The sequence below is a fragment of the Pristiophorus japonicus genome, chromosome 4 (genome assembly GCF_044704955.1).
Source record: "Pristiophorus japonicus isolate sPriJap1 chromosome 4, sPriJap1.hap1, whole genome shotgun sequence".
Classification (NCBI taxonomy): Eukaryota; Metazoa; Chordata; class Chondrichthyes; family Pristiophoridae; genus Pristiophorus; species Pristiophorus japonicus.
In genome coordinates this window covers 121,679,386-121,704,818 of record NC_091980.1, presented here as the reverse complement: position 1 = coordinate 121,704,818, position 25,433 = coordinate 121,679,386, and the positions used below count along the sequence as shown (strand labels likewise).

Sequence of the window (25,433 nt, the reverse complement as noted above, 5' to 3'; positions counted from 1 at the left end):
TGGTTGTCTCGCCCCTTATATGCATCTTCTGTACTTGACCTTCTCTCAGAAGCCACCAATGTTCACCTGGAACCAGCTGCTAAGGGCTGTGTGGGATCACCCCAGGGTAAGTTCCCTCCTCTCGCCCCCATTTGGCCTCTGATCGACATCTCACTACATAGTCATGGCTGAGATTGGGAACTGAGTGGAGGAGGAAGATTTGCAGCTGCAAAGCTATGTGCCAGGGCTCCGTGGTGCTCCACATTGGCACAGATGTATGCTGTGGCCTCCTGCTGCAGAGAACTACAGCCTGCTAATACCATGAGTCATCAGCTCAGCAAGAAAAGTTTTCTTTGACTTTGCACACAAAGCAAAACATGCCACTGATCATCCTTCCCTGTCCAATGACCAAGTCCAATGCAGCATTAAAACATTCTATCATGTGATCATTTCCCATCTGGGCATCCCATTACTTACTAATTGGGCCTTCTGAACACCCACTAGTCTCCTATCCCACTATTCTCAGATTGGTCCTCCTTTATAATCCCGTCAATCTCTCTCTTCTGTAATCTTACTCATTCCATTTTGGATCTAATCCATAATGCCTTTGGCCCCTCATCATATAGCCATACTCAATCTGTCTCCTTCTCTAACAAAGTGCAGAAAATGGCAGTTGAATTATCATAAAACAGAATACATACAGTGTCTGAATGGATCGGAGCGGTGTAAACAGTCCCTTAGCGATGGTCTGTAGCTTGTTGTCATACAATGAAAGGAGATTGAGGTTCTGCAAGTCCTGGAAGGTGTTCACACGCAAACAGTTAATCTTGTTGGCATTTAGGAGTCTGTAGAGTGAGGAGAGAAATTGTCCAATTAGATTCTATTCGCTTCATTATGAAGTTAACCATACCTGCATGGACACTAAACTGTACCAGTATCAGATCAGTGCTATACTATATCACTATCAGATCTGTGCAGTCCAATCACCTGTATGAAGGTGAACCTGTACCGGTGTTTGACCTGTGCTGTCCTATCACCTGTACAGATACTATACCTGTACCTATACTAGTGTAGGATCTGTGCTGTCCTATCACCTGTACAAATACTATACCTACATCGATGTTTGACCTGCGCTGTTCAATCACCTGTACAGATACTATACCTGTGCTGGAAGAGATAATTCACTTCTTGCAGGTACAAAATTAGCAGTACATTTCTGGGGAGTGGTGGGGGGGGGGGGGGGAGAAGGGGCATGCTGCCTCAGAAAATTTTGAATTTACACATTCAGGTAAATCATGGTGAATTGCCTTTCAGTAGATCAGCATAAACTTTACGAATGAAATTCACGTAATCTCCTCAGTCAGTTCTTTTCTGGTACCAGGTGTAAAGTTGAGCTTTGTTGGGAGACATTAGAATAGGCCCAATTAACTCCTCTTCTTGAATATAGGGCAATCTTGCATTATTTTGAATATTCCATCTTCCAAACTACATTTAATGGATTCACAGTACATTCAAACTCCACAAAATGGAGGAAGATATGCAGTGGTGTCCCCCAGGGGTCGGTACAAGGACCACTGCTTTTCTTGAACTATATTAATGACTTGGATTTGGGTACAATTTCAAAATTTGCAGATGACACAAAACATGGAAGTATAGTGAACAGTGAGGAGAACAGAGATAGACTTCAAGAAGGCATAGACAGACTGATGAAATCGGCGGACATGTGGCAGATGAAATTTAACGCAGAAAAGTGCAAAGTGATACATTTTAGTAGGAAGAACGAGGAGAGGCAATATAAATTCAAGGATACAATCCTAAAGGGAGTGCATGAACAGAGAGACCCGGGGGTATATGTGCACAGATCGTTGAAGGTGGCAGGGCAGGTTGAGAATGTAATTAAAAAAGCATACGAGGTCCTGGGCTTTATAAATACAGGCATAGAGTACAAAAGCAAGGAAGTTGTGAAGAATCTTTATAAAACACTGGTTTGGCCTCAACTAGAGTATTGTGTCCAATTCTGGGGACTGGATTTTAGGAAGTATCTGAAGGCCTTAGAGAGGGTGCAGAAAATATTTACGAGAATGATTCCAGGGTGAAGGACTTCAGTTACGTGGACAGGCTAGAGAAGCTGGGGTTGTTCTCCTCAGAGCAGAGAAGGTTGAGAGGAGATTTGATAGAGGTATTCAAAATCATGAGGGGTCTAGATAGAGTAGATAGAGAGAAATTGTTCCCATTGGTAGAAGGGTCGAGAACTAGAGGACACAGATAAGAACATAAGAATATAAGAAATAGGAGCAGGTATAGGCCATTCGGCCCCTCAAGCCTGCTCCGCCATTCAATAAGATTATGGCTGATCTGATCTGGGCCGCAACTCCACTTTCCTGCCTGTTCCCCATAGCCCTCGACTCCCCTGTAGTTCAAAAATCTGTCTATCTCTGCCTTGAATATATTCAATGACCTAACATCCACAGCAACCTGGGGTAGAGAATTCCAAAGATTCACGACCCTCTGAGAGAAGATATTCCTCCTCATCTCCGTATTAAATGGACAACCCCTTATTCTGAAACTCTGCCCCCTAGTTCTAGATTCCCCCATGAGGGGAAACATCCTCTCAGCATCTACCCTGTTAAGCCCCCTCAGAATCCTATATGTTTAGATTTAAGGTGATTGGCAAAAGAACCAAAGGCGACAGGAGAAATAACTGTTTTACGCAGCAAGTGATTAGGATCTGGAATGCACTGCCTGAAAGAGTGGTGGGGGCAGAATCAATCATGGCTTTCAAAAGGGAATTGGATAAGTACCTGAAGGGAAAAAAAAAATCAGGCCTATGAGGAAAGGGTGGGGAAGCAGGACTAACTTAAGTGCTCTTGTAGAGAGCTGGTACAGGCTCAATGGATCAAATGGCCTTCTTCTGTCTCGTCATCATAGGCGGTCCCTCGAACGAGGATGACTTGCTTCCATAAGAGTTCACAGATATTTCGATGAAGGACCGATGTTCCAGTCCTGAACTCCAATTGAGGGGAGTGGAAGATGCCTGTGCGTGGATTTTTTTAATGTGTGGTGACCGTTGCACATCAGCCACCACACGGGCTTGACAGAGCTAGGCCTTTATCCAGTGGCAAGGGTAAACCAGGACAACTGGGGACTTGATCTGCTGCACGGACCTAGTGCACACACATATCGCAGTGTGGGCAGTCCTGTGCTGCCCTGGGACCTCGGCTCTTCTGGGCCCCGTACCCTCATTCGCTGCACCTTCGCCCACGATATTCCAGGGCCCATGTAACCATTCTATGATTCTATGAAACTAAAATTTAATGAGGTCTTTGACCAGGGCCAGAAGGCATTTTATTCCAGCCCCAGAGTTTACTGGTGAAAGAGTTGTTATTTCAGTAGCTCAGCAGACCTCCTTGATCAAGGACTCCACTGATGCTCTTGAAAAACATTCTTGCTGCATTGACTGCCTCCCTCAAAGATCAAATAGCTGATGGCAATCATTTTTGCAAAACTGTAGATACTACCTTCAGTTTGAGTGACTCAGATTTGTTGCTCCTACACAGTTAATGACATAAATGAAGGATTTTCTATTTGATAAAGAAGTTGAAGCTTCTGTTCAGAGGCACCTCTGGTGCGTCTAAGACACTGGAGCTCGGTTTTTAATAGAGACCATGTGTTCTGCTCTTCACTCTCCAGCTGCTTCACATGAATTTGTTAAGCAGTTGTATTTTTTTGAAACATTTGTATCTTACAGGTTAAATAAAATTTGCCAGTGATTACCGAGCTATTGATGCACAATTTCAAATGCTGACTGGTCGCATGAACTTTGAATTGACTCTGCTTCAGTAGTTAATTCTGGTAAACTGAAAGCTTGGGGAAACCAGCTAAGTACATGAGGGAGAAAGGAATAGAAGGACATGCTGATAGGGTTAGATGAAATAGTGTGGGAGGAGGCTCGTGTGTAGAATATACACCGGCATAGACCAGTTGGGCACAATGGCCTGTTTCTGTGCTGTGAATTCTATACAGAGCATTCACTATCCCAATAAAGCTTTACAAGAAAAGTTTCCTGTGTCCTTGGTTTCCTACACCACGCACTGATCTCCAGCTGAGAACATGGAGAGCCACCTGCTCAGAATCCTTTACTGATGTTGCCTTGCAACAGACTGCCAACATGTGCATAACAGAGCCTCAAAATCACCTCCCAGTAGGGAAGTGCCTCACCTGCTCTCGTCTTTGAGTCACTAACTGCATCATTTCACTTTCTGTATCTAGACATTAGTTCAAAAAATACTTCGTCACGGTGATATCCCACTTTAAAAGTCAAAGGCCTAGAAATTGGATACCGCGCCAAAGGCGGGACATCCTGTGCTTGGCGCAGAAGTCCCGCCCTATGACCTAAATTGGGGTCACCGCCCCCGAGAGAAGGTGGAGCACAATGTCACACACACCACTTCCTCTCGGGGCGGGATTGGGAGCACTACGCGTAGCGCTGATGCGTTTAAAGGCCCCTCCCCTTCTGTTAAAGAGGAGGGACGCTGTGAGCTCTGCAGACCTTTTGCTGGGCGTCCGGGGATGCAGGGTGCCGTGACCACAGCCCCACACCGAAATCGAGTGCTGCGCTGCACTGCGCGATCACGGCACGGACCCCCCGCGCAATCAGCAGACAATGGAACGACCTGTCAGTCAGATTTTTAAAACCTCCCCTTTATCTTCCGCCCCGTGAGCAGAATGCGGCCCAGCTCGCAGCCCGCGAGGCTGGTGTTCACTTCGCCCACGGCAGCCTCATGGCGCATTGCCCAATTTCCGCTGTGGGGCAGAAATAGTTCGCTGCGGGGCGAAAAGGGTTCACTGCCAATGGCGATGCACTATAAAGGAAATCGGAAATGTGCTTAAATTGTTTTTTCATATTCTCAATCAGACTGATAGCATCAAAATACAATATTGTTATGTTATTTAAGGCAGTTTCAGTCTACAAACTACTTAATCTCTTTCTTTTTACATGTCTCAGATTGATAAAAAAAGATGGTGTTCGTTCCAAGCTTTCAGGTAAGGTGGAGTCACAAGTTGGCCAGCTGCGCTTTAACCGAAGCATACCATACCTGATTCAATCAATTGTTTTGCAGTGGCCCTGACATTACACGGACTGCTGCAGATCAATTTAACTTTATGAATGAAACCAATATGGAATGTTACTCACAGCAGCTGGATCGATATCAGCCCATCGAAGAGGCCCTTGGGGAGTTCAGTAATCTTGTTTCCATAGAGGACACTAAAAAGCACAAAAAAGAAAGCATCAAGACTTCATTTCAGAACTGGACTGATTTGTTCCTGCCACCAAAATTATGGACGAGACATTTACAATAACAACTTACATTTTTACAACAACTTGCATTTATATAATGCCTTTAATATGGAAATACATTCCAAGGTAGAAAAAATACTCAAGAGACGTAAGGAAAAATGGAAACCATGCCAAGAAGAAAAGCTTAGGAAGAGTGACCAAGAGTTTAATCAAAAAGGTGGGTTTTAAGGAGGTTCTTAAAAGAGGATAGGGAGATGGAGAAGCAGAGAGATTTAGAGAGAGAATTCCAGAGTAAGGGGCTTAGGTTTATGGAGGGTGGGAGGTAATGTTCCTCCTAAGATGCACAGCCACGCAGCAATCAGAAGGTCCCGCGCAGGGCACTCGCCCCTGTAATGCTGGAAAAGATACCACGCAGCAAATTTAAAGGGACCACGCACCAAAAATAAAAATTAGAAGAATCATTTGTGGGAGGCAGCGAAGAGATCATTGGAGTAATTGGGTCTGGAGTGATAAAGGAATGAATGCGTGTTTCAGTGGCTGATGGGTTGAGGTAGGGGTGGAGGTAGGTGATGTAGCAGCTTTGGAATCAGTATGCAATCTTTGTAAGAAACTATGGGATTGGAAACTCAACTCAGTGTCCCACCTAGGCCACACACCTCTCAAGGGCCTCGAGGACAGGATCTATGACTGGCTTTAACTGGGACGTGCTCCTATAGATCGGTACTCACTTTCCACCTGCATAAATTCCACTCCCCATTTATGTCATGGGAAAAGAACACAAAGTCTCTGTTCCCAGACAGGCTGCAATTACTTTAATCCTAATCATGTCATGTCTAGCTGTAGATACGAGACAAGAAATTTATCTTGCAGCAGTCTTCCCTGGCTTGAGTTGTAAAAACTCATTAAACATTGACTCGCTGAAGTCAGTGTAACAATTATGTCAATGTTCAGAGTTCATTATATTCAACTGGAACTTTAGCCAATAAGAGGCCAATTTTTCCCCTTCTAAAGGGGACAGTTGGACTCGGGAAACTGAAAGTTATTGGACCGAAAATTGTGGCCCCGCCGGGGGCGTACGAAGAGGCCTCGCAAATACCGATTCTCAATGTCTTTTGACAGATCGCACGCTTCCCCGGAGTAGGACATCCGCGGGACAGAGATTGGGCTATTTGCCCAACTGTTGCCCAGCGAATGTCCTTCAAACACTTATGCCTGGTAAAAGCAGGCGTATAGTCTACTGTTACCAGCATAAGCGAGTTAAAATATAGAAAAATTAAATTTAATCACACATTTTTATATTAAAAACCTTGTTTATTAAGGCAAGTTTATTTTTATCCCTATTAAAACACATTAAAAAAATATTTTTTTCTCAAACATTCAATTTCAATTAATTTTAAATATGTGAGGTGTTCTTTTTTTATTTATTCTGCTGTGTTTCTTGTTTTAGGGGGCTATTCTCATTGACAGTAATGGGAGCTCATAAAAACAGAGCTCCCATTATTGTCAATGAGAATACTGGATAGTGATTAGTGGTCCAGGCCCACATGATTCCAGGATACGAATATATATCTGGAGAACATGTTCCTGTACGCTGCACAGCAAATGAAGGCCTCCGACCGGAATCCTACATTCTTCTGGGAACACCAGGTATTTTTGTAATTTTCCCCCCAATGTAAGAAAATTGCTTTTTAAACTTAGAAAGCTAGAGTAGTCAGAGCAGGATACACCAGTTACACATTCAGTAAAAATAAAACTAAAATAACAAAAATGGAAAAAATAATTTAAATGGGAAGACGATGAGCTCAATTAAATATTTATATTAGTTTTTGGGTCTATATTACAGGAATAATGTTATTTATTACATCTTTATTTCTGTAATAGTGTTTGTTTCAGCATTACTGTGTTTGAGCTGAAAACTAAACCAAAAGGGCAGCGAAAGTAGTAACATAGAAACATAGAAATTAGGTGCAGGAACAGGCCATTTGGTCCTTCGAGCCTGCACCGCAATTCAATAAGATCATGGCTGATCATTCAACCTCAGTACCCCTTTCCTGCTTTCTCTCCATACCCCTTGATCCCTTTGGCCATAAGGGCCATATCTAACTCCATTTTGAATATATCTAACGAACTGGCCTCAACAACTTTCTGCAGTAGAGAATTCCACAGGTTAACCACTCCCTGAGTGAAGAAGTTTCTCCTTATCTCAGCCCTAAATGGCTTACCCCTTATCCTTAGACTGTGTCCCCTGGTTCTGGACTTCCCCAACATTGGGAACATTCTTCCTGCCTCTAACCTGTCCAATCCCATCAGAATTTTATATGTTTCTATGAGATCCCCTCTCATTCTTCTAAACTCCAGTTGATACAAGCCCAGTTGATCCAGTCTCTCATATGTCAGTCCTGCCATCCCGGGAATCAATCTGGTGAACCTTCGCTGTACTCCCTCAATAGCAAGAACATCCTTCCTCAGATTAGGAACACAATATTCCAGGTGTGGCCTCACCAAGTACAACTGCAGTAAGACCTTCCTGCTCCTGTACTCAAATCCTCTCGCTATGAAGGTCAACATGCCATTTGCCGCCTTCACCACCTGCGATCCCTGCATGCCAACTTTCAATGATTGATGTACCATGACACCCAGGTCTCGTTGCACCTCCCCTTTTCCTAATCTGTCATCATTCAGATAATCGTCTGTCTTCCTGTTTTTGCCACCAAAGTGGATAACCTCACATTTATCCACATTATACTGCATCTGCCAAGCATTTGCCCACTCACCTAACCTGTCCAAGTCACCCTGCAGCCTCTTAGCATCCTCCTCACAGCTCACACCGTCACCCAGCTTAGTGTCATTTACAAACTTGCAGGTATTACATTCAATTCCTTCATCGAAATCATTAATGTATATTGTAAATAGCTGGGGTCCCAGCACCTAATCTTGCGGTACCCCACTAGTCACTGCCTGCCATTCTGAAAAGGACACATTTATTCCCACTCTTTGCTTCCTGTCTGCCAACCTGTTCTCTATCCACATCAATACATTACCCTCAATACCATGTGCTTTAATTTTGCACACTAATCTCTTGTGAGGAAAAGAACAATCAAACTGAAGAGTTTAAGGCACCTGAGCTCTGAGAAGTGGTTGAAGATCCTGGGATTGATTATTCAGAAGAAGAGAAGGTGCAGAAAATATATTATTCAAGATTCTTAAGGGAATAGATTGCCACAAACTCTAGAACCAAGAGACACAGGTTCAAGTTTAGAAGAGGGAAGGTGCATAGACAGTTATGATTTAAGTACTTAATACAAAGGATGGTGAATGTATGGAACCGACTGCCATGCAAGCGAGTGGAGATAAAGCATGTGGAAAAATGTAAGGGAGAATTGGATTGATATTTGAGGGATTGTGTGATTGAGAGGTATTTGTTTTTGGGACAGGCCAGATGGACTATGGAGTCTTTCCCATTCCTGTACTTTTCTATGTTGCGTGAGGTGATTACAAACATCAGCAAGTGTACAAATATCTCCCACTATAAGATTAATGATTAGTGGTCAATCTAGCAGGTTAACCTTCCTCTTTAACTAAGCAGCTGTGATAGCAGTATCTCAGCTGAATCCCTGTCAGTTTTGATTTTTCTTTGATAGTTAAGGCATTACTACTTCGGTATACTGCATGTAAATTGTGTCTGTAGTGGATACCACTATTAAATACAACTTGCACCAAATATCATACCCAAGATGGCCATCGGATCTCAGTCCAATGACTTACAACTGCTGCTCCACCAGTTAGAAGCCTGAAAAGTGTGCATTATGCTAGTTGAGGGAGACATTAAATTAGTTTAAACTGTAGGTTTAAGTGGAGTACAGCAGCAGGTACAAGACTACCACAGGGAGTGGTTGAAGCGAATAGTATAGAAGCGTTTAAGGGGAGACTAGATAAGCACATGAGGGAGAAGGGACCAGAGGGCTATGCTGATAGTTAGATGAGGAAAGACAGAGGGAGGCTCGAGTGGAGCATAAACGTCGGCATGGACTGGTGGGTCCAAATGGCCCATTTCTGTGCTGTATATCCTATGTGTGTAATCCTATGCAAGGCACACATCGTTCACTGAAGCTTCTCTGCAAGTTACTGATCTGGCCTTACAACACCCAGTACCACATTATACAGTCTCTGTACCTCCCAGAAAAACATTATACAGTCTCTGTACCTCCCAGTACCTCACTCTACAGTCTCTGTACCTCCCAGTACCTCACTCTACAGTCTCTGTACCTCCCAGTACCTCACTCTACAGTCTCTGCACCTCCCAGTACCTCACTCTACAGTCTCTGTACCTCCCAGTACCTCACTCTACAGTCTCTGCACCTCCCAGTACCTCACTCTACAGTCTCTGTACCTCCCAGTACCTCACTCTACAGTCTCTGCACCTCCCAGTACCTCACTCTACAGTCTCTGTACCTCCCAGTACCTCACTCTACAGTCTCTGCACCTCCCAGTACCTCACTCTACAGTCTCTGTACCTCCCAGTACCTCACTCTACAGTCCCTGTACCTCCCAGTACCTCACTCTACAGTTTCTGCACCTCCCAGTACCTCACTCTACAGTCCCTGTACCTCCCAGTACCTCACTCTACAGTCCCTGTACCTCCCAGTACCTCACTCTACAGTTTCTGCACCTCCCAGTACCTCACTCTACAGTCCCTGTACCTCCCAGTACCTCACTCTACAGTCCCTGTACCTCCCAGTACCTCACTCTACAGTCTCTGTACCTCCCAGTACCTCACTCTACAGTCTCTGCACCTCCCAGTACCTCACTCTACAGTCTCTGTACCTCCCAGTACCTCACTCTACAGTCCCTGTACCTCCCAGTACCTCACTCTACAGTTTCTGCACCTCCCAGTACCTCACTCTACAGTCTCTGCACCTCCCAGTACCTCACTCTACAGTCTCTGCACCTCCCAGTACCTCACTCTACAGTCTCTGTACCTCCCAGTACCTCACTCTACAGTCTCTGCACCTCCCAGTACCTCACTCTACAGTCTCTGTACCTCCCAGTACCTCACTCTACAGTCTCTGCACCTCCCAGTACCTCACTCTACAGTTTCTGCACCTCCCAGTACCTCACTCTACAGTCTCTGTACCTCCCAGTACGTCACTCTACAGTCTCTACCTCCCAGTACCTCACTCTGTAACCTCTGCACCTCCCAGTACCTCACTCTACAGTTTCTGCACCTCCCAGTACCTCACTCTACAGTCTCTGTACCTCCCAGTACCTCACTCTACAGTTTCTGCACCTCCCAGTACCTCACTCTACAGTCTCTGTACCTCCCAGTACCTCACTCTACAGTCTCAGCACCTCCCAGTACCTCACTCTACAGTCTCAGCACCTCCCAGTACCTCACTCTACAGTCCCTGCACCTCCCAGTACCTCACTCTACAGTCTCTGTACCTCCCAGTACCTCACTCTACAGTCTCTGTACCTCCCAGTACCTCACTCTACAGTCTCTGCACCTCCCAGTACTTCACTCTACAGTCCCTGTACCTCCCAGTACCTCACTCTGTAACCCCTGCACCTCCCAGTACCTCACTCTACAGTCTCTGTACCTCCCAGTACCTCACTCTACAGTCTCTGCACCTCCCAGTACTTCACTCTACAGTCTCTGCACCTCCCAGTACCTCACTCTACAGTCTCTGTACCTCCCAGTACCTCACTCTACAGTCTCTGTACCTCCCAGTGCCTCACTCTACAGTCTCTGCACCTCCCAGTACCTCACTCTACAGTCTCTGCACCTCCCAGTACCTCACTCTACAGTCTCTGCACCTCCCAGTACCTCACTCTACAGTCTCTGTACCTCACTCTACAGTCCCTGTACCTCCCAGTACCTCACTCTACAGTCTCTGCACCTCCCAGTACCTCACTCTACAGTCTCTGCACCTCCCAGTACCTCACTCTACAGTCTCTGCACCTCCCAGTACCTCACTCTACAGTCCCTGTACCTCCCAGTACCTAACTCTACAGTCTCTGCACCTCTCAGTACCTCACTCTACAGTCTCTGTACCTCCCAGTACCACATTATACAGTCTCTGCACCTCCCAGTGCAAGGATCTGGTCAGTTTCTACAACTCCCACTGCAAGGTTCTATTTTGTGCACCACCCAATGCGCAACACTCAACATGTAGAGTACTTCTTTGTAGTGTACTATCTATTCTATAGAGCTCTCCTGAAGGATATGCTGTTCAGTCTATATATTGTGTCTATAAGCACTCTAGTAATGACTCCACAAGGCACGATATTGTGCTTGAACAGTTGTGACCTTAGTCCATTTATTGCAGCTCCTGAGTGAGGGTACAGCATGGTGAGCTCCCTTTTATACCTGGTTACCTGTCGTGTACAGGTGGTCCCGAAGTCTCCACCAGTTGTACCCTCTGGTGGGACAAGCATAGTATATACAGTGGTCTCATGTAACTGTACATTGAGTGTACTTATGTTATACATACACAACACGATAGAGCTCTCCTGTATGATGTGCTGTTCAGTCTATAGACCTGTCTGTAGAGAGCACTTTTTTGAGCTGTTCACTTCATGCAATCAATGCCTTATTCAGTTGACTGTGAAAGCCAATACTGAAGTGCTGACAGAGTCATGAAAGCTGCCACCTTGGAAATGCTGTCAGGTATCTGTAAATCTGGAAGCCTTGCACGGGTTATGAAGTTCAACAGCTTTTTTTGTTTAGCAGCTGTTTTCATAACTCAGGCTGCTCAGGGGATAAATTGTCAAGTGGATCTCCACAGATATCTGCAATACTAAAGCAGAATCTGTTATTTTTGGAAAGAGAAACTAACTTTAAACAATGCAGTTGGCTGATTTGTGCAATGTGATGCCCGTTTCAACCCAAACCGTGGAGATGCTAGCAGCCGTCTGGATTCAATCCTGGAAGGCCCAACTAGTTCAAATTGCTGCTATGGTTGATTGGAAAAGGAAAAGGAAGATTTAGCACTGAGGAGAGATACCACATGGAAGCTAAGAGATTAGGATTGACAGGGGATTGGAAAACAGTAACATGAGAAGAGCATTCACGAAAAGGACTCAAGTATGTAATGGAAAGATATACCGAAAAATGATCATTTGCGCTGCAAGCATCAATGCAACTGAGTTAACATCGACCACTTATTTCAAAGCCTGTATTTGGTTTAAAGCTTAAATGTAAATTTATTAGGTTAACCAGATTCCCTATCTGTGTGGCCCTTCAATGCCTCAAATACTGGAGGCACATCAATAAGAGTTTTATTACCCTGCGTAATGCACCTAAAAAGCTTTGAAGGTACTGGTGAGCATCAGTTTTTTTTAAACAAGACGCTGACTTTAATTCTACGCTGTATTAGTTGATCCACTAATTTAGAGACCAGAATCATCTTATGGGCAAGTTGCAAACTCAGCAGGCCTACTACTTAACCATTTAAGGACTCAATAAATTGCAAGTGCCAAAGGAAATGCTGTAGATCTTCTCGTGCAGAATCAACACCTTCAAACAGGTGAACTGAAACTGACTGGAAGGAGTTACTATACCTGACACAGTGAGGGAGCTGGATCAACATTAGTACAAGATACAGCCAGTAACACAGGGTGCTGGCTGGAAGGAGTTACTATACTGTGAGGTAGCTGGATTAATCTTAGTAGACATTGGGGCCAAAATTCCTGGAAACCGGTGCGCGCCTACTGTGTTTCAGTTGTTTTTACCGGTGCGGTGGATGCGGTGGCCTCTTGACCGAAATTCTGCTCTTTGGCTTTTTATTCAGCGGACCGGAAGTCGGTCATAATGGGGGCGGATGTGCGGCGATGAGCGGAAGTTCACAGTCTAGAGGGGCCGGAGTTGGGGGCGGGTGACATCATCACTGTGCCGCATCACCATGGCTCTCCCTTTCACTCAAAGGGGAGAGCCTGCGCAATTCTTTAAGCTCAGTCCACTGGGCCACCAGGGAAGGTTTTGGCCGGGCCAGCAGCCTAGCACCCAAGAGGGTGTGCCAGGCTGCCTCTTGGCGGCCCGGGGGCATAATTGTCGGCCCGACGTGGTAGTTGAACGACCAAAAAAAACATGGCGGCAGCGGCAGTTGGTCCTCCCCTTTAAAAAGGCAGCTGCACCGCCATTTTAGAAGGACTCCAATCTCAGTATACCGGCACAAAAAGGTGCTGGTGGCAGAGTGGTGGGAGCAAGATTTTTTCGTTGGAATTTTGCCAACAGTGGGGAGGAGGGGTACATCGGCGGTGCGTGCTCTGATAACGCACTTAGGACGGATCGGCAGCAGCGGAGCGGTGGTTGGGGGAGCAGGTCACAGCCGGGATACCGCAGGAGCAGAATTTTCAAAATGGCAGACATTACACGAAAAATCGGTGGCCATTGCACTCCGCAGCATGGCCGCTGATTTCCGGCGGTAACAGGCCTCAAGGGAAGGAGCAATTTTGGCCCTATTAACTCTGGAAAGTTCAATATCAGTATTATGTATTACTTTAACTCCTTCACACTGCCAGGCTCAGTAACTCTTCCAAACCAATTTTGCCATCAAAAAATTGTACATAATGACAAACATTTTTAAAAATTGACTGAAAGGAACAGAAAAATGATGCACAAGTGAGAAAAAAAATCCAGAACAAAAGGGAGATTGGCACCAGGGCCATTAACTGTTTCTTTTGATTTCTAATGACAAGAAAAAAAACATCCTGAACACGTTAAAAGGCTAAAAACAATGAAGAATCTCCTTGTTAAGCTCCATACTTACAGGGAGGTGAGTGATCGTAGTCCTTGAAATGCATCGGCTGCAATCTCTGAGATCTGGTTCTTACTCAGGTCGCTGTAGGAAAAATAATCAGAAGTAAATTTCAATTCTGAAAAAACTATGGCCCAGAAATTGCTTGAGCGGGGCATCTTGCAATGAGCACTGTGAATAGATTTTTTTCTTCACTGTTCAAGTTGTATTATTTTTGCACCACAGATTGCTGAAAATACGAGTTGATAACGCAAGGTCAACAGGGCATCTGGAACTTCATGAGTGTCGAGTCTAACGGTCTATCTCCGTAGCCATTTGAATTTAAGGATAGATTGGTGGGGTCGGGATGGAGGGGGTGGGGTCAGGGAGAGCTTATGGAAAGGAAGGAAAACAAATGAGAGAATGCACACGTGAATGCCCAAAGAGGACAGGATCAGGCTTGATTATCATGCCATCCACAGTCAAAAGTTGACTAAGAAGGGTACGGTAGTGTAGTGGTTATATTACTGGATGAGTAATCCAAAGAATGCAAGTTCAAATCCTGCCAAGGCACTTTAAGAATTTAAATTCAGTTCATCAGTAAAAGTGACTATGAAGCTGTTGGATTGTTGTAAAAACCCAACTGGTTCACTAACGTCCTTTGGGGAAGGAAACCTGCTATCCTTACCCAACCTAGCCTTTATGTGTCTCTAATCCATCACCAATGTGGTTGACTCTTAGCTGCCGTGGCCTAGCAAGCCACTCAGTTGTGTTAAACTGTTACCAGCAGTTCAAGAAGGCGGCCCTCCACTACCTCAGGCAACTAGAGGTGGGCAAGCAACACCCACATCCCATGAATGAACAAATACAAAATCTGGGTTTTGTTTGTGAATCACTGATATTTGAGTTACAGATAAGTACCCAGCAACCATCGAATTGTGTCCTAATAGGGAATCACATCGACAGGGGAATAGCTGAAGACAATTGACAAGAAAAGGAATAAACATAATCAGATGATGAAAGCTTCCCTTTGGTCCGTTGACATCTGAGTTTATGAGGACATAAGAAAGCACAGATTGAGGTAGAGAGTTCTGGTTGAGATATTGTACAGCTTCCAGAGCACAAAGAATGTTACAACAGTTAGGGGTCATGGGCGTAGATCTTGACTTTGTGCGACAGTGCGAAATGGGTGATAGTGAGTTGGCAGGCCATTTCCATTGGCTTCAATGGGAATAAAAATGTCAATGGAATAAAAACGGGGAGAGATGTAAAACGAACTGTTGACTTGCTATCACCCGTTTTACACAAATGCAAAAAGTCAAAGATCGCGCCCAAAGTCTTCAGTGGAGGAAGAAAGAAAAAATGGCAAAAAAAAACAAATGGGGTGAATTTTCCTATTCATAGCATGATGATAATCTGGTGGAGTGGATCACCCGCCCATTATAAAACCCATCCGATTTTCTTCTCATTGGTTTCATCGTATATAAATTACGCGTGTTTTATAATGGGCAGGCGACTCGCTCCGCCAGGTTATCGGCCAGGCCGCGAAGGCAAAAATTACCACCCAAGGTAATGCTCGCATTGCAGCCATTGTAAACTCGCACATCAGGCATGCTGCAGGCCATATGTATTGTAGGGTTTCCTTCTTCAGCTACCCTGGCATCCTTGGCCTGATCTCAGTCACAACTAAGGCTTTGTGTGGGTGAGAATATTAATGAGTAGTGAACTTGAAAGCAGTCTGATGCAGTGAATGTGTGCCCATTGGGAGCAAGATGCCAGCTGCTTAGATTAATTATACTTAGGACCCTAATTATTATTAGTGCTATTTTATCAGATGTGTTAAGAAGACATTTCATTAAGAAATTACTCCAAGAGTGTGAAATATCTGATCATTACTGGCTGGTGAAACCATGGGAGAGAAACCACTAGCAAAATATATTCAAAATTCCACAGCTCCAAGGTTATTCTCTATTCCCAGTGCCCCCACACTCCTTTTTCTCAATCTGTTCATTGGCATTCTGAATGAAATGCTCAAAAGATGATGCCAATTACTGACTGTCGATACGGGCACCGAATATCCCAGCGGGGCGCTGGAAGATGGCCGCCCGGGCGCAACTGCTTTCCACCGCCCTTGCCACCACTCGGGGCGCTAAGAGGGGCGGTAGAAGACCGAATTTCCACCCCAATATCTCAGGCAGTTGGAGGCAAATATATTGGCGTAGAATTTCCAAGGATTCGACAGGGATTTGCACCATCTATCCAGGTTTTCTGTAGATCATCGACTGCAGTTACAGCAGACGATCGAGAGAGCCCTCAGACATTCAACCCTATTGCGCCACAATGAAGAATGCTTGGCTTTTTGGCACGCCATTTTATTATGGTTCCAACTTTCCCACCCACAGTTTCACCGTACTGCCAATATTGTACCCTCCTTTATTCAAACTAGTGGCTCCTGCTGGAGTATGATTCCACAGTCCCTCGCTGCTGTACCCAAGTGACTATTATTCTAAACGTTCAATGGTTGATTATCCTCTCCCTAGCCTCTGTGTGCATTAATTGGAGGATAACGCGAGTGGATTTTTATAACTCTGGGTCTCACCCTGTTTGCATTGACACACATATCCCGGGGTATATCTGGCACGGGCTGCAAACTCTTAAGTAGAAGCGGGATTTACATCATAGTTCCTACTGCATCATTCTCTGGAGATTCCGATGGGTGGAATGAACACTAGTGGTGGAAACAGAGATTCCCTTTCAGAGTGGAGATTGTCAAAAAGATTGTCTCTTACCTCAGTTAAGTATCTTCCCCATTCTTCAGTACAGAACGGCTGCACTGAAGGGGTGGAGGAGACTTGGTTGCTGCTTTTGCCACAGGACAAAAAACGGCCCAAAATTTGTGCTGCTACAGGCATTTCTAAAAGAGAGGGGCCAGATAGAGGCGAGATAGATTCCGAAACAGAAAGGGAATTTAGAAGAGAAAATTCAGATTTTAAAAAAGCAGAACGAGAAGGGGGAGATAGAGAAACAGAGAGGACAGACAAAGAAAGTAAGAGAAAGTGCAGATACAGAAAGAGAAGGGGCAGAAGGAAAAATAACAGAGATAATAGAGGAGCAGACATAGAGAGGGGCTGGAGTTTAACTAGCATGGAATACTGGTAAGCTTCCCACTGCTTGTCCAGCTTTGACCATCCTACCTGTTAACCATTGTCTTGCAAAGTTACCTGGAAAGAATCCTAGCTCCGAGTGACATGGCTATCTTTCCAGGTTCCAGACGGGTTAGTCAGTCATCAACAGTGCCCTGGAGTACTGCAGATTTCTTTGGCTCAGATATCGATTTATCAAGTGTGTCATGAATGGTTGAGTTGGCTTCCAACTTCCAGCACTATTTTGTTGACATCTCATTTTCAAGGAGATCCATGTACCTATCCCACAGGGAGGATAGTCACCAGTTGGTCTTTAGACAACTGACAAGCATGGATTTGAGGCCTTGTGAAGCAGACAGCAGGTACAAGGAGCTCCTCACAAGTGGCATGGGGAGCAGCACAACCCATCAGAACCTTTTGATATTTTTCTTGAGTCAACGTGGATGAACATTCCTACTCCCTGATAGGAATCCCTACCCTAAAGACCAGGGCATGCGTGACAAACACATTCACTCCAAGCACACGCCCGTAACTCTCTCACTCATAGCTGTATCTACCTGTCGTCCCTCCGGTACAGTTGCTTTCTCAGAGCTTGCGGTTGGAGGTGAGTACTTGAAAGGCTAAAAGGGGGGAAGCTGCTAAGTGATGCCTGTATCTGCACGATCTCTGTGTCACCGCTGTGATTATTCAGTGAATCAATGTTCCTGCAATCCTGATTTTAATAAATCTCTGGTTTACTTACACACGCTTCAGTTTCTTGTATTGTGTGAAGGCTCCGGCTCCCACTGTCTTGATCAAATTTTGTTCCAATCGTCTGCAGAGCAAGAAAAAAATCAAACTTAATAACATTTCAGCTGAGGGCTGCAAAACACGTTAATACTTTCGTGGCAGTGCCGAGAGCGCTGGGGCGGGTCGTGCAAGGTTGGCAACTGGATCATAGCGACATCGAGGGCAGGTACAGTGGTTCTGGGAAGGGAGAGAAGCACATGGGGAAGGTACACTAGGTATGGGAGCAGTGCCTACACCCCGTCATTCCATGCACGCTAAGCCCGCCACGCTCTCCGCACTCTGAGCCCGCCACTCTCTCCGCACTCTGAGCCCGCCACGCTCTCCGCACTCTGAGCCCGCCACTCTCTCCGCACTCTGAGCCCGCCACGCTCTCCGCACTCTGAGCCCGCCACTCTCTCCGCACTCTGAGCCCGCCACTCTCTCCGCACTCTGAGCCCGCCACTCTCTCCGCACTCTGAGCCCGCCACGCTCTCCGCACGCTGAGCCCGCCACGCTCTCCGCACTCTGAGCCCGCCACTCTCTCCGCACTCTGAGCCCGCCACGCTCTCCGCACTCTGAGCCCGCCACTCTCTCCGCACTCTGAGCCCGCCACGCTCTCCGCACTCTGAGCCCGCCACGCTCTCCGCACTCTGAGCCCGCCACGCTCTCCGCACTCTGAGCCCGCCACTCTCTCCGCACTCTGAGCCCGCCACTCTCTCCGCACTCATAAGAATGTAAGGAGGTCAGAAATAGGAGCAGGATTATCCCATTTGGCTCCTCGAGCCTGCTCCGCCATTCAATAAGATCATGGCTGATCCGATCATGGACTCAGTTCCACTTCCCTGCCTGCTCCCCATAACCCTTTACTTCCTTATCGTTCAAAGATCTGTCTATCTCCACCTTAAATATATTCAATGACCCAGTCTCCACAGCTCTCTGGGGCAGAGAACTCCATAGATTTACAACCCTCAGAGAAGAAATTCCTCCTCATCTCAGTTTGAAATGGATGGCCCATTATTCCGTGACTATGTCCCCTAGTTTTAGTTTCCCCTATGAGTGGAAACATCCTTTCTGCAGCCATCTTGTTGAGCTCCCTCATTATCTTATATGTTTCGATAAGATCACCTCTCATTCTTCTGAATTCCAATTTGTATAGGCCCAACCTACTCAAGCTATCTTCATAAGTAAATCCCCTCATCTCCGGAATCAACCTCGTGAACTTTCTCTGAACAGCCTCCAATGCAAGTATATCCTTCCTTAAATACGGAGACCAAAACTGCATGCAGTACTCCAGGTGTGGTCTCACCAATACCCTGTACAGTTGTAGCAGGACTTCGCTGCTTTTATACTCTACCCTCCTTGCAATAAAGGCCAACATTCCATTTGGCTTCCTGATCACTTGCTGTACCTGCATACTCACTTTTTGTGTTTCATATACAAGGACCCACAGGTCCCTCTGTACAGCAACACTTTGTAATTGTTCTCCATTTAAATTGTAATTTGCTTTTCTATTTTTCCTGCCAAAGTGGATAACCTCACATTTTCCCACATTATGCTCCATCTGCCAGATTTTTGCCCACTCACTTAGCCTGTCTATATCCCTTTGCAGATTTTTTGTGTCCTCCTCACAATTTGCTTTCCCACCCATCTTTGTATCATCAGCAAACTTGGCTACATTACACTCAGTCCCTTCATCCAAGTCATTAATATAGATTGTAAATAGCTGAGGACGCAGTACAGATCCCTGTGGCACCCCACTAGTTACTGTTTGCCAACCGGAAAATGACCCAGTTATCCCAACTCTTTGTTTTCTGTTAGTTAGCCAATCCTCTATCCATGCTAATATATTACCCTCAACCCTAATATATAACCCCAAACCCATGAACTTTTATCTTGTGCAGTAATGTTTTGTGTGGCACCTTATTGAATGCCTTCTGGAAATACAAATACTCCACATCCACTAATTGCCCCTTATCCACCCTGCTCATTACATCCTCAAAGAACTCCAGCAAATTTGTCAAACACGATTTACCTTTCATAAAACCATGCTGGCTCTGCTTGATGGAATTTTGCTTTTCCAAATGTCCAGCTACTGCTTCCTTAATAATGGACTCTAGCATTTTCCCAATGACAGATGTTAGGCTAACTGGTCTATAGTTTCCTGCTTTTTGTCTGCCTCCTTTTTTAAATAGGGGCGTTACATTTGCAGTTTTTCACTCTGCTGGGACCTCCCCAGAATCCAGGGAATTTTGGTAGATTACAACCAATGCATCCACTATCTCTGCAGCAAACTCTTTTAAGAGCCGAGGATGTAAGCAATCAGGTCCAGGGGACTTGTCTGCCTTTAGTTCCATTATCTTACCGAGTACTACTTCATTAGTGGTAGTGATAGTATTAAGTTCCTCCCTCCCTATAGCCCCTCTGACTCCATCACTCTCTACACTCTGACCCCGTCACTCCCTACACTCGCACCCCGTCACTCTGTACGAATCTCTTTTTATAGTACCGTATTTGAAGCAAGTGTGTTTTGCAGTGAGCCGCAGACATCTTATGAAAATAAAGCAGGTGTTTAAAATGATCTATTATAAGCTGATAATTGCAGAAAAAGATTTAGAATCAAGGACAGATCCTCTGTCTTCCTTTGCGTTTCTCTCCTCTCATTCACACCCACATAGCCTCCTATTCATTAGGCTCCAACCCAGGCCAGGGTGGTGTTTAAACATCAGGTACACAGTGTGCTTCAGCCTCGGTCAATGAAATCTGTACTCACCAGGATGCCAGAACAGTTCATCTTTAAGAAGTTGTGCACTGCTGCCCCAGTGAATAAAACATATTTTATCTGTGCCACAGACCTGCCCTTTACTAGAAAAATAAAATGATCATACATTTGTCTGATGGAGCATGTTATGACTAAGTTTCACCACCTCCTTCCCCTTGCTCTCAAAGTCCTACGCATTCTTCATCAAACTCCTCGCTGATTTAGCTGTGAAACTCTGGATTAATGCGTACTGTTCTCTGCTTCCATTCACTCTCTAAATTAGCTTGTTATACTCCACTAATATTCTGCTTGGGATATTTTCTAACTATTTCCCCCCATAAAACACAATCTTAGAGTTAGGAGGTTAAGTACACACATTAGTGCCCCTCTGGGCTTCTGTCACATCAACTGCCTGCTTACCCAGAGAGACTCAGGAGGGAGTCCTGAAATTAATGCTTGCAGTTTGAGTTGTAAAAGTAATATTGAATCATGTTTTTAAGGTCAGTTAAATAACACAGGCGGTTATTTTCCTCTGTGCATTTGTTTTAGTCAACCTGTAAACATGTCAACAACTAACACTTTGCTTGAGTAAAGCTATCGCATTGGAGAACATGCGTGGGATTTCTGAATTCCTGCTGTGACTATGAGGTACAGGAGGTTTGTCTTTTGGTAATGAGCTATTAACAGTAAGCTCATAATATCTCCCTGCTACACCATCAATATAGAGGACACAAAGTCCATGTGATATCCAGGACCTTACCTGTGAGCTGCAGTTGAGGCAGCACAGATTGGACACCTTTACAATGCTGCTCACATAAAGAACAATGGGGGAGGAATTCCCCAGCGCCCCAAATTGGGGCGGTAACTGACCCGGGGCAGGACTTCCTGTGCCTGCCGCCGAAGTCCTGCCTCGTCCGCAAAATTGTGGTTGCCGCACCTCACAGGAAGTGGAGCACAATCCCGTGCCCTCGACTTCCCCTTGGGGCGGGTTCCGGAGCGGGTTCCATGGTGGTACTGGGGCGCGATTGGAAGCGCTACGCGGGTGTTCCGCATAGCACTGACATGGTTCAACGCCCCTTCCCTTCGGTTAAAGGGGAGGGCCGCTGCACACTCTGCTGGGCCTCTGATGGCCTCCACTGGGCCACCAGGCCAGCGTGGTGCCAAGGCCGCAGCCTGGCACCCAAAACGGAATGCTGGGCTGTACGATGACGGCCCGGACCACGCAACAGAAGAAGTCGTCAAGATGTCGGTGTGGGGCGCTTCCCACCTCCCCTTTAACTTCCGCCCCGCGTGCGGAGGTCGGCCCGGTTCACGACCCGCAAGGCTGGAACTGACACCGCTCGTGGCAGCCTCGCGGGGTGTAGGGCTATATCTGCCGTGGGGCGGAAAGGGGACGGTGCCAGCCCGGGGCACTACCGGCGAGGTGTGGCACTACCTCCGCTAACTTCTGCGCAATTTTGTGGGTGCTAGTACCATCTGCCTGCCCCCCGTCCCTGCGGCCGAGAAATGTTTCACTCCCCGTTAGCAGCCCCCGGAGGCGCTAACAGGCGGCGCAAAAAGGGGCAATTTTGACCCAAAAGACCTCGATATTAATTCCCCACGATGGGCAGGAGTGGGTCAGGACAGGCCTTAAAAATCGAAAAATGGCCAACACGACCCCAGCCCTCCACCTATGTGCTGTTACCGTTTTTAAGGTGACATGGTTTGCGAGTTGTCTGTGCGTCCCTCGTGGAGAGTTTGATTCTTCATTAACATATTTAAATTAACTTCTCAAAGTGCAATTGGGTCATCTACATGGACCTATATGACAGGCCAAAACTGGGGTACAGCCATTTCTCATTGCTACATCCTCATATTCCTACTATAAATGGTAATTTGTTAAAGGAGGACTTAGACTGTTGGGAGAGAACACTCATCAAAATGTATTATTGTATTCGGGGGTGGGGGTCAGTTGGACTGAAACATGGAGAGACAACATTCAATTTCAGATCAATTAATCTGAACAGAGTTCGGCCTCTCATGAAGTTTAGACAGAGATGTATACAGTTTGTAAAGACCCTACACAGTGCTCATTCTGACATCTTGTCAGCAGCGCCTCACTGAAATAAGCGGAGTTGTGGAGTTGCAAATCTGGATTTGATCCGTATTAGGCTGAGTCCACTGGAAAACCTAAGTTTGGCACATTTGCTTATGGCTTTGCTGTGATCAGAGAATAAAACGATGATTGTTTGTGGACACAGGCAGTGTCCGTACACATTCTCTGTACACATGATCTGCCATTTTCTGTAACGTAACAACTGGTTCTAACTGTCATGATGGTCAGAAAGAAAGAAAGAAAGATTTACATTTATATAAAGCGCCTTTCATGACCACTGGACGTCTCAAAGCGCTTTACAGCCACTGAAGTACTTTTTGAAGTGTCATCACTGCTGTAATATTCATTAGTCATCTAGAGGCCTGCATTGCACCCATATTCCCATGATGCTGTGCAAGCAGGGTGTATACTCACTAAAAGTCTAGTGGGACTGTGTTGTCCAGTGGGCGTAGACAACATCTGCCTTTAGCTTATTTCTACTCCCTCCTTGACTGCAACCATTAACCTCAAGGGTTGAACATAATAGGACATGGATGGTTGTCTCTGCTATCATTGGCAATGCTGCTTGCTTTGTGATTGACTAACAGCAAGCATCCTACCAAGGAAAAGGCTGGGACATGCCAATTCTAGCCCCCAACCCAACCTGGAAGAGCCTCAGGGGTACAGCTGGCATAAGTTTAACCAGGCATTAGCTGGATGACTACAAGATGTGACTTGAAAATGGCCAACTTAAATAGATTCATTTTTAAATTCTTATTACAAAGTTGCGTCATTTTTGGAAAAGGAAATCAATAATTCTGGTCTTATAATGTCAACAAATTACTCTCACTGTGTGTGCCAAGTGCCAATGAATTGTTGGCAGTGAAACCGAACTTTAGCCAGTAAAGATTGCAGCCTTGGCTCAATGATGGCACTCTCACCTCTGAGTCAGAAGATTATGGGTTCAAGCCCCACTCTTGAAACAAAATCTAGGCTAACACATCAGTACAGTACTTAGGGACTTAGTATTTTCAGGATGAGATGTTAAACTGATGCCTCCATCTGCCCTCTCCGGTGGATATGAACGATCCGATGAGAGCATATCAAAGAAGAGCAGAGGAGTTCTTCCCAGTGTCCTGGCCTTTGTTTAACCTTCAGCCAACATCATTAAAGCAGTGCGAGACCCAAGACATCTCGGGTCTCATTTGCCTAGGCCCTGGACAGCTTCCTGCCCAAAACCATTGGAGAGCGCCATCTGGTGGACAAAGGGCAGGAGGCCAAGGAACAGTCTCCAGGACTAAGGTACATCATGTGGCAGGGGTTTCAGGAGGGCCTCACAATCAAGGTGTAAAGGGGTGGGGAACGAGGAGAGCTCGGGGCAGGGGAGGTCTTAGGATAATGGGTAGGCCATTTAGGACTGAGATGAGGAGAAACTTCTTCACTCAGAGTTGTTAGCCTGTGGAATTCCCTGCCGCAGAAAGTCGTTGTTGCCAGTTCATTGGATATATTCAAGAGGGAGTTAGATGTGGCCCTTACGGCTAAAGGGATCAAGGGGTATGGAGAGAAAGCGGGAAAGTGGTACTGAGATGAATGATCAGCCATGATCCTATTGAATGGTGGTGCAGGCTTGAAGGGCCGAATGGCCTACTCCTGCACCTATTTTCTATGTTTCTAAACTTTCCTTGTCGGGCCAGGAAGAGGCCCCCACAAAGTTAAAATATTTACCATCTTGGGCCCATCCTGGCCCCAACTCTTTTTTACACTAGGTTGGCCTGGCAAGAAAGCCACAACATAAGTAATGCATTTAAGTGGCAGGCTATTTTCCTGACTGAAGCAGGCCCTGAGGTGTATGAAACCCTGAAAGATTTGCTTGTTCCCGTCAAGCCACTGATGGAACAAGTTAGAGCAGCACTACAGTCCTGAGCCCCTGGAATTGGTGAAAGTTATCGTTTTGGAACATGAAATCAATTAATTGACAAGGGTATCAGTGAGTACATTGTAGCTTTAAAAAAGCTATCCATTCATTCTCATTTCGGAAACTTTCTGGACCGAGCATTGCGTGACCGCTTTGTTTGTGGGTTGAAAAATGAAACAATCAAAAGGAAGTTGCTGACAACCCCTAACTTGACTTTTGATTTAGCTTGTCAGACAGCTATCTATGGATATGACCAACCAATACTCCTGAGAATTTCGTTCTATTTCCAGTCGTCAGTCAACCGAGGCGAATCGCCTGAAGACTAAAAATAAAAGGCAGTTGTGCCCCAAGGCCTCAGCAACTGGCCACGGTAACAGTGCATTGAAGTCGTGCTATCGATGCCCTGGACAACACATTGCTCAAAGTTGTCCATATGTGAAGGCAGAGTGTTTCTGCTGCAATAAAACTGGGCATCTTGCGAAGGCATGCCAACTGAAGAGTAAACCAACTTTCAAGGCTAGAAGTAGAAATCGCCAGAGACTACATAGCATTGAAGAGAAGCAACAGGATGAGGAGGTTCTGGAGATACACGTCATCAGGAACGATTCGCGATGTATCGTCATCCAAGTAGATGTTGCAGGAACCAGGATACCCAAGAAAATCACCACTGGTACATCCGTGAGCGTAGTACCGGAATCGCTATATCTCGACAAGTTGAGTGATTTTCCACTGGAGAAATCGAAGATAGAGTTGCAAAGTTAC

At 45.7% G+C, this 25,433-nt stretch overlaps 1 protein-coding gene across 2 annotated transcripts in view; it reads right to left on the bottom strand.

The window, feature by feature from the left end:
* LOC139263049 (slit homolog 3 protein-like) overlaps window positions 1-25,433 on the bottom strand; it is a 625,025-nt gene that overhangs the window by 167,719 nt on the left and 431,873 nt on the right. For both annotated transcript variants that reach the window (XM_070878558.1, XM_070878557.1), the window contains 4 exons: window positions 17,899-17,970; window positions 14,047-14,118; window positions 5,174-5,245; window positions 681-824 (listed from right to left, as the gene is read on the bottom strand). In XM_070878558.1, the coding sequence (XP_070734659.1) occupies window positions 681-824; window positions 5,174-5,245; window positions 14,047-14,118; window positions 17,899-17,970 (360 nt within the window). The remainder of the gene's footprint in view (window positions 1-680; window positions 825-5,173; window positions 5,246-14,046; window positions 14,119-17,898; window positions 17,971-25,433) is intronic.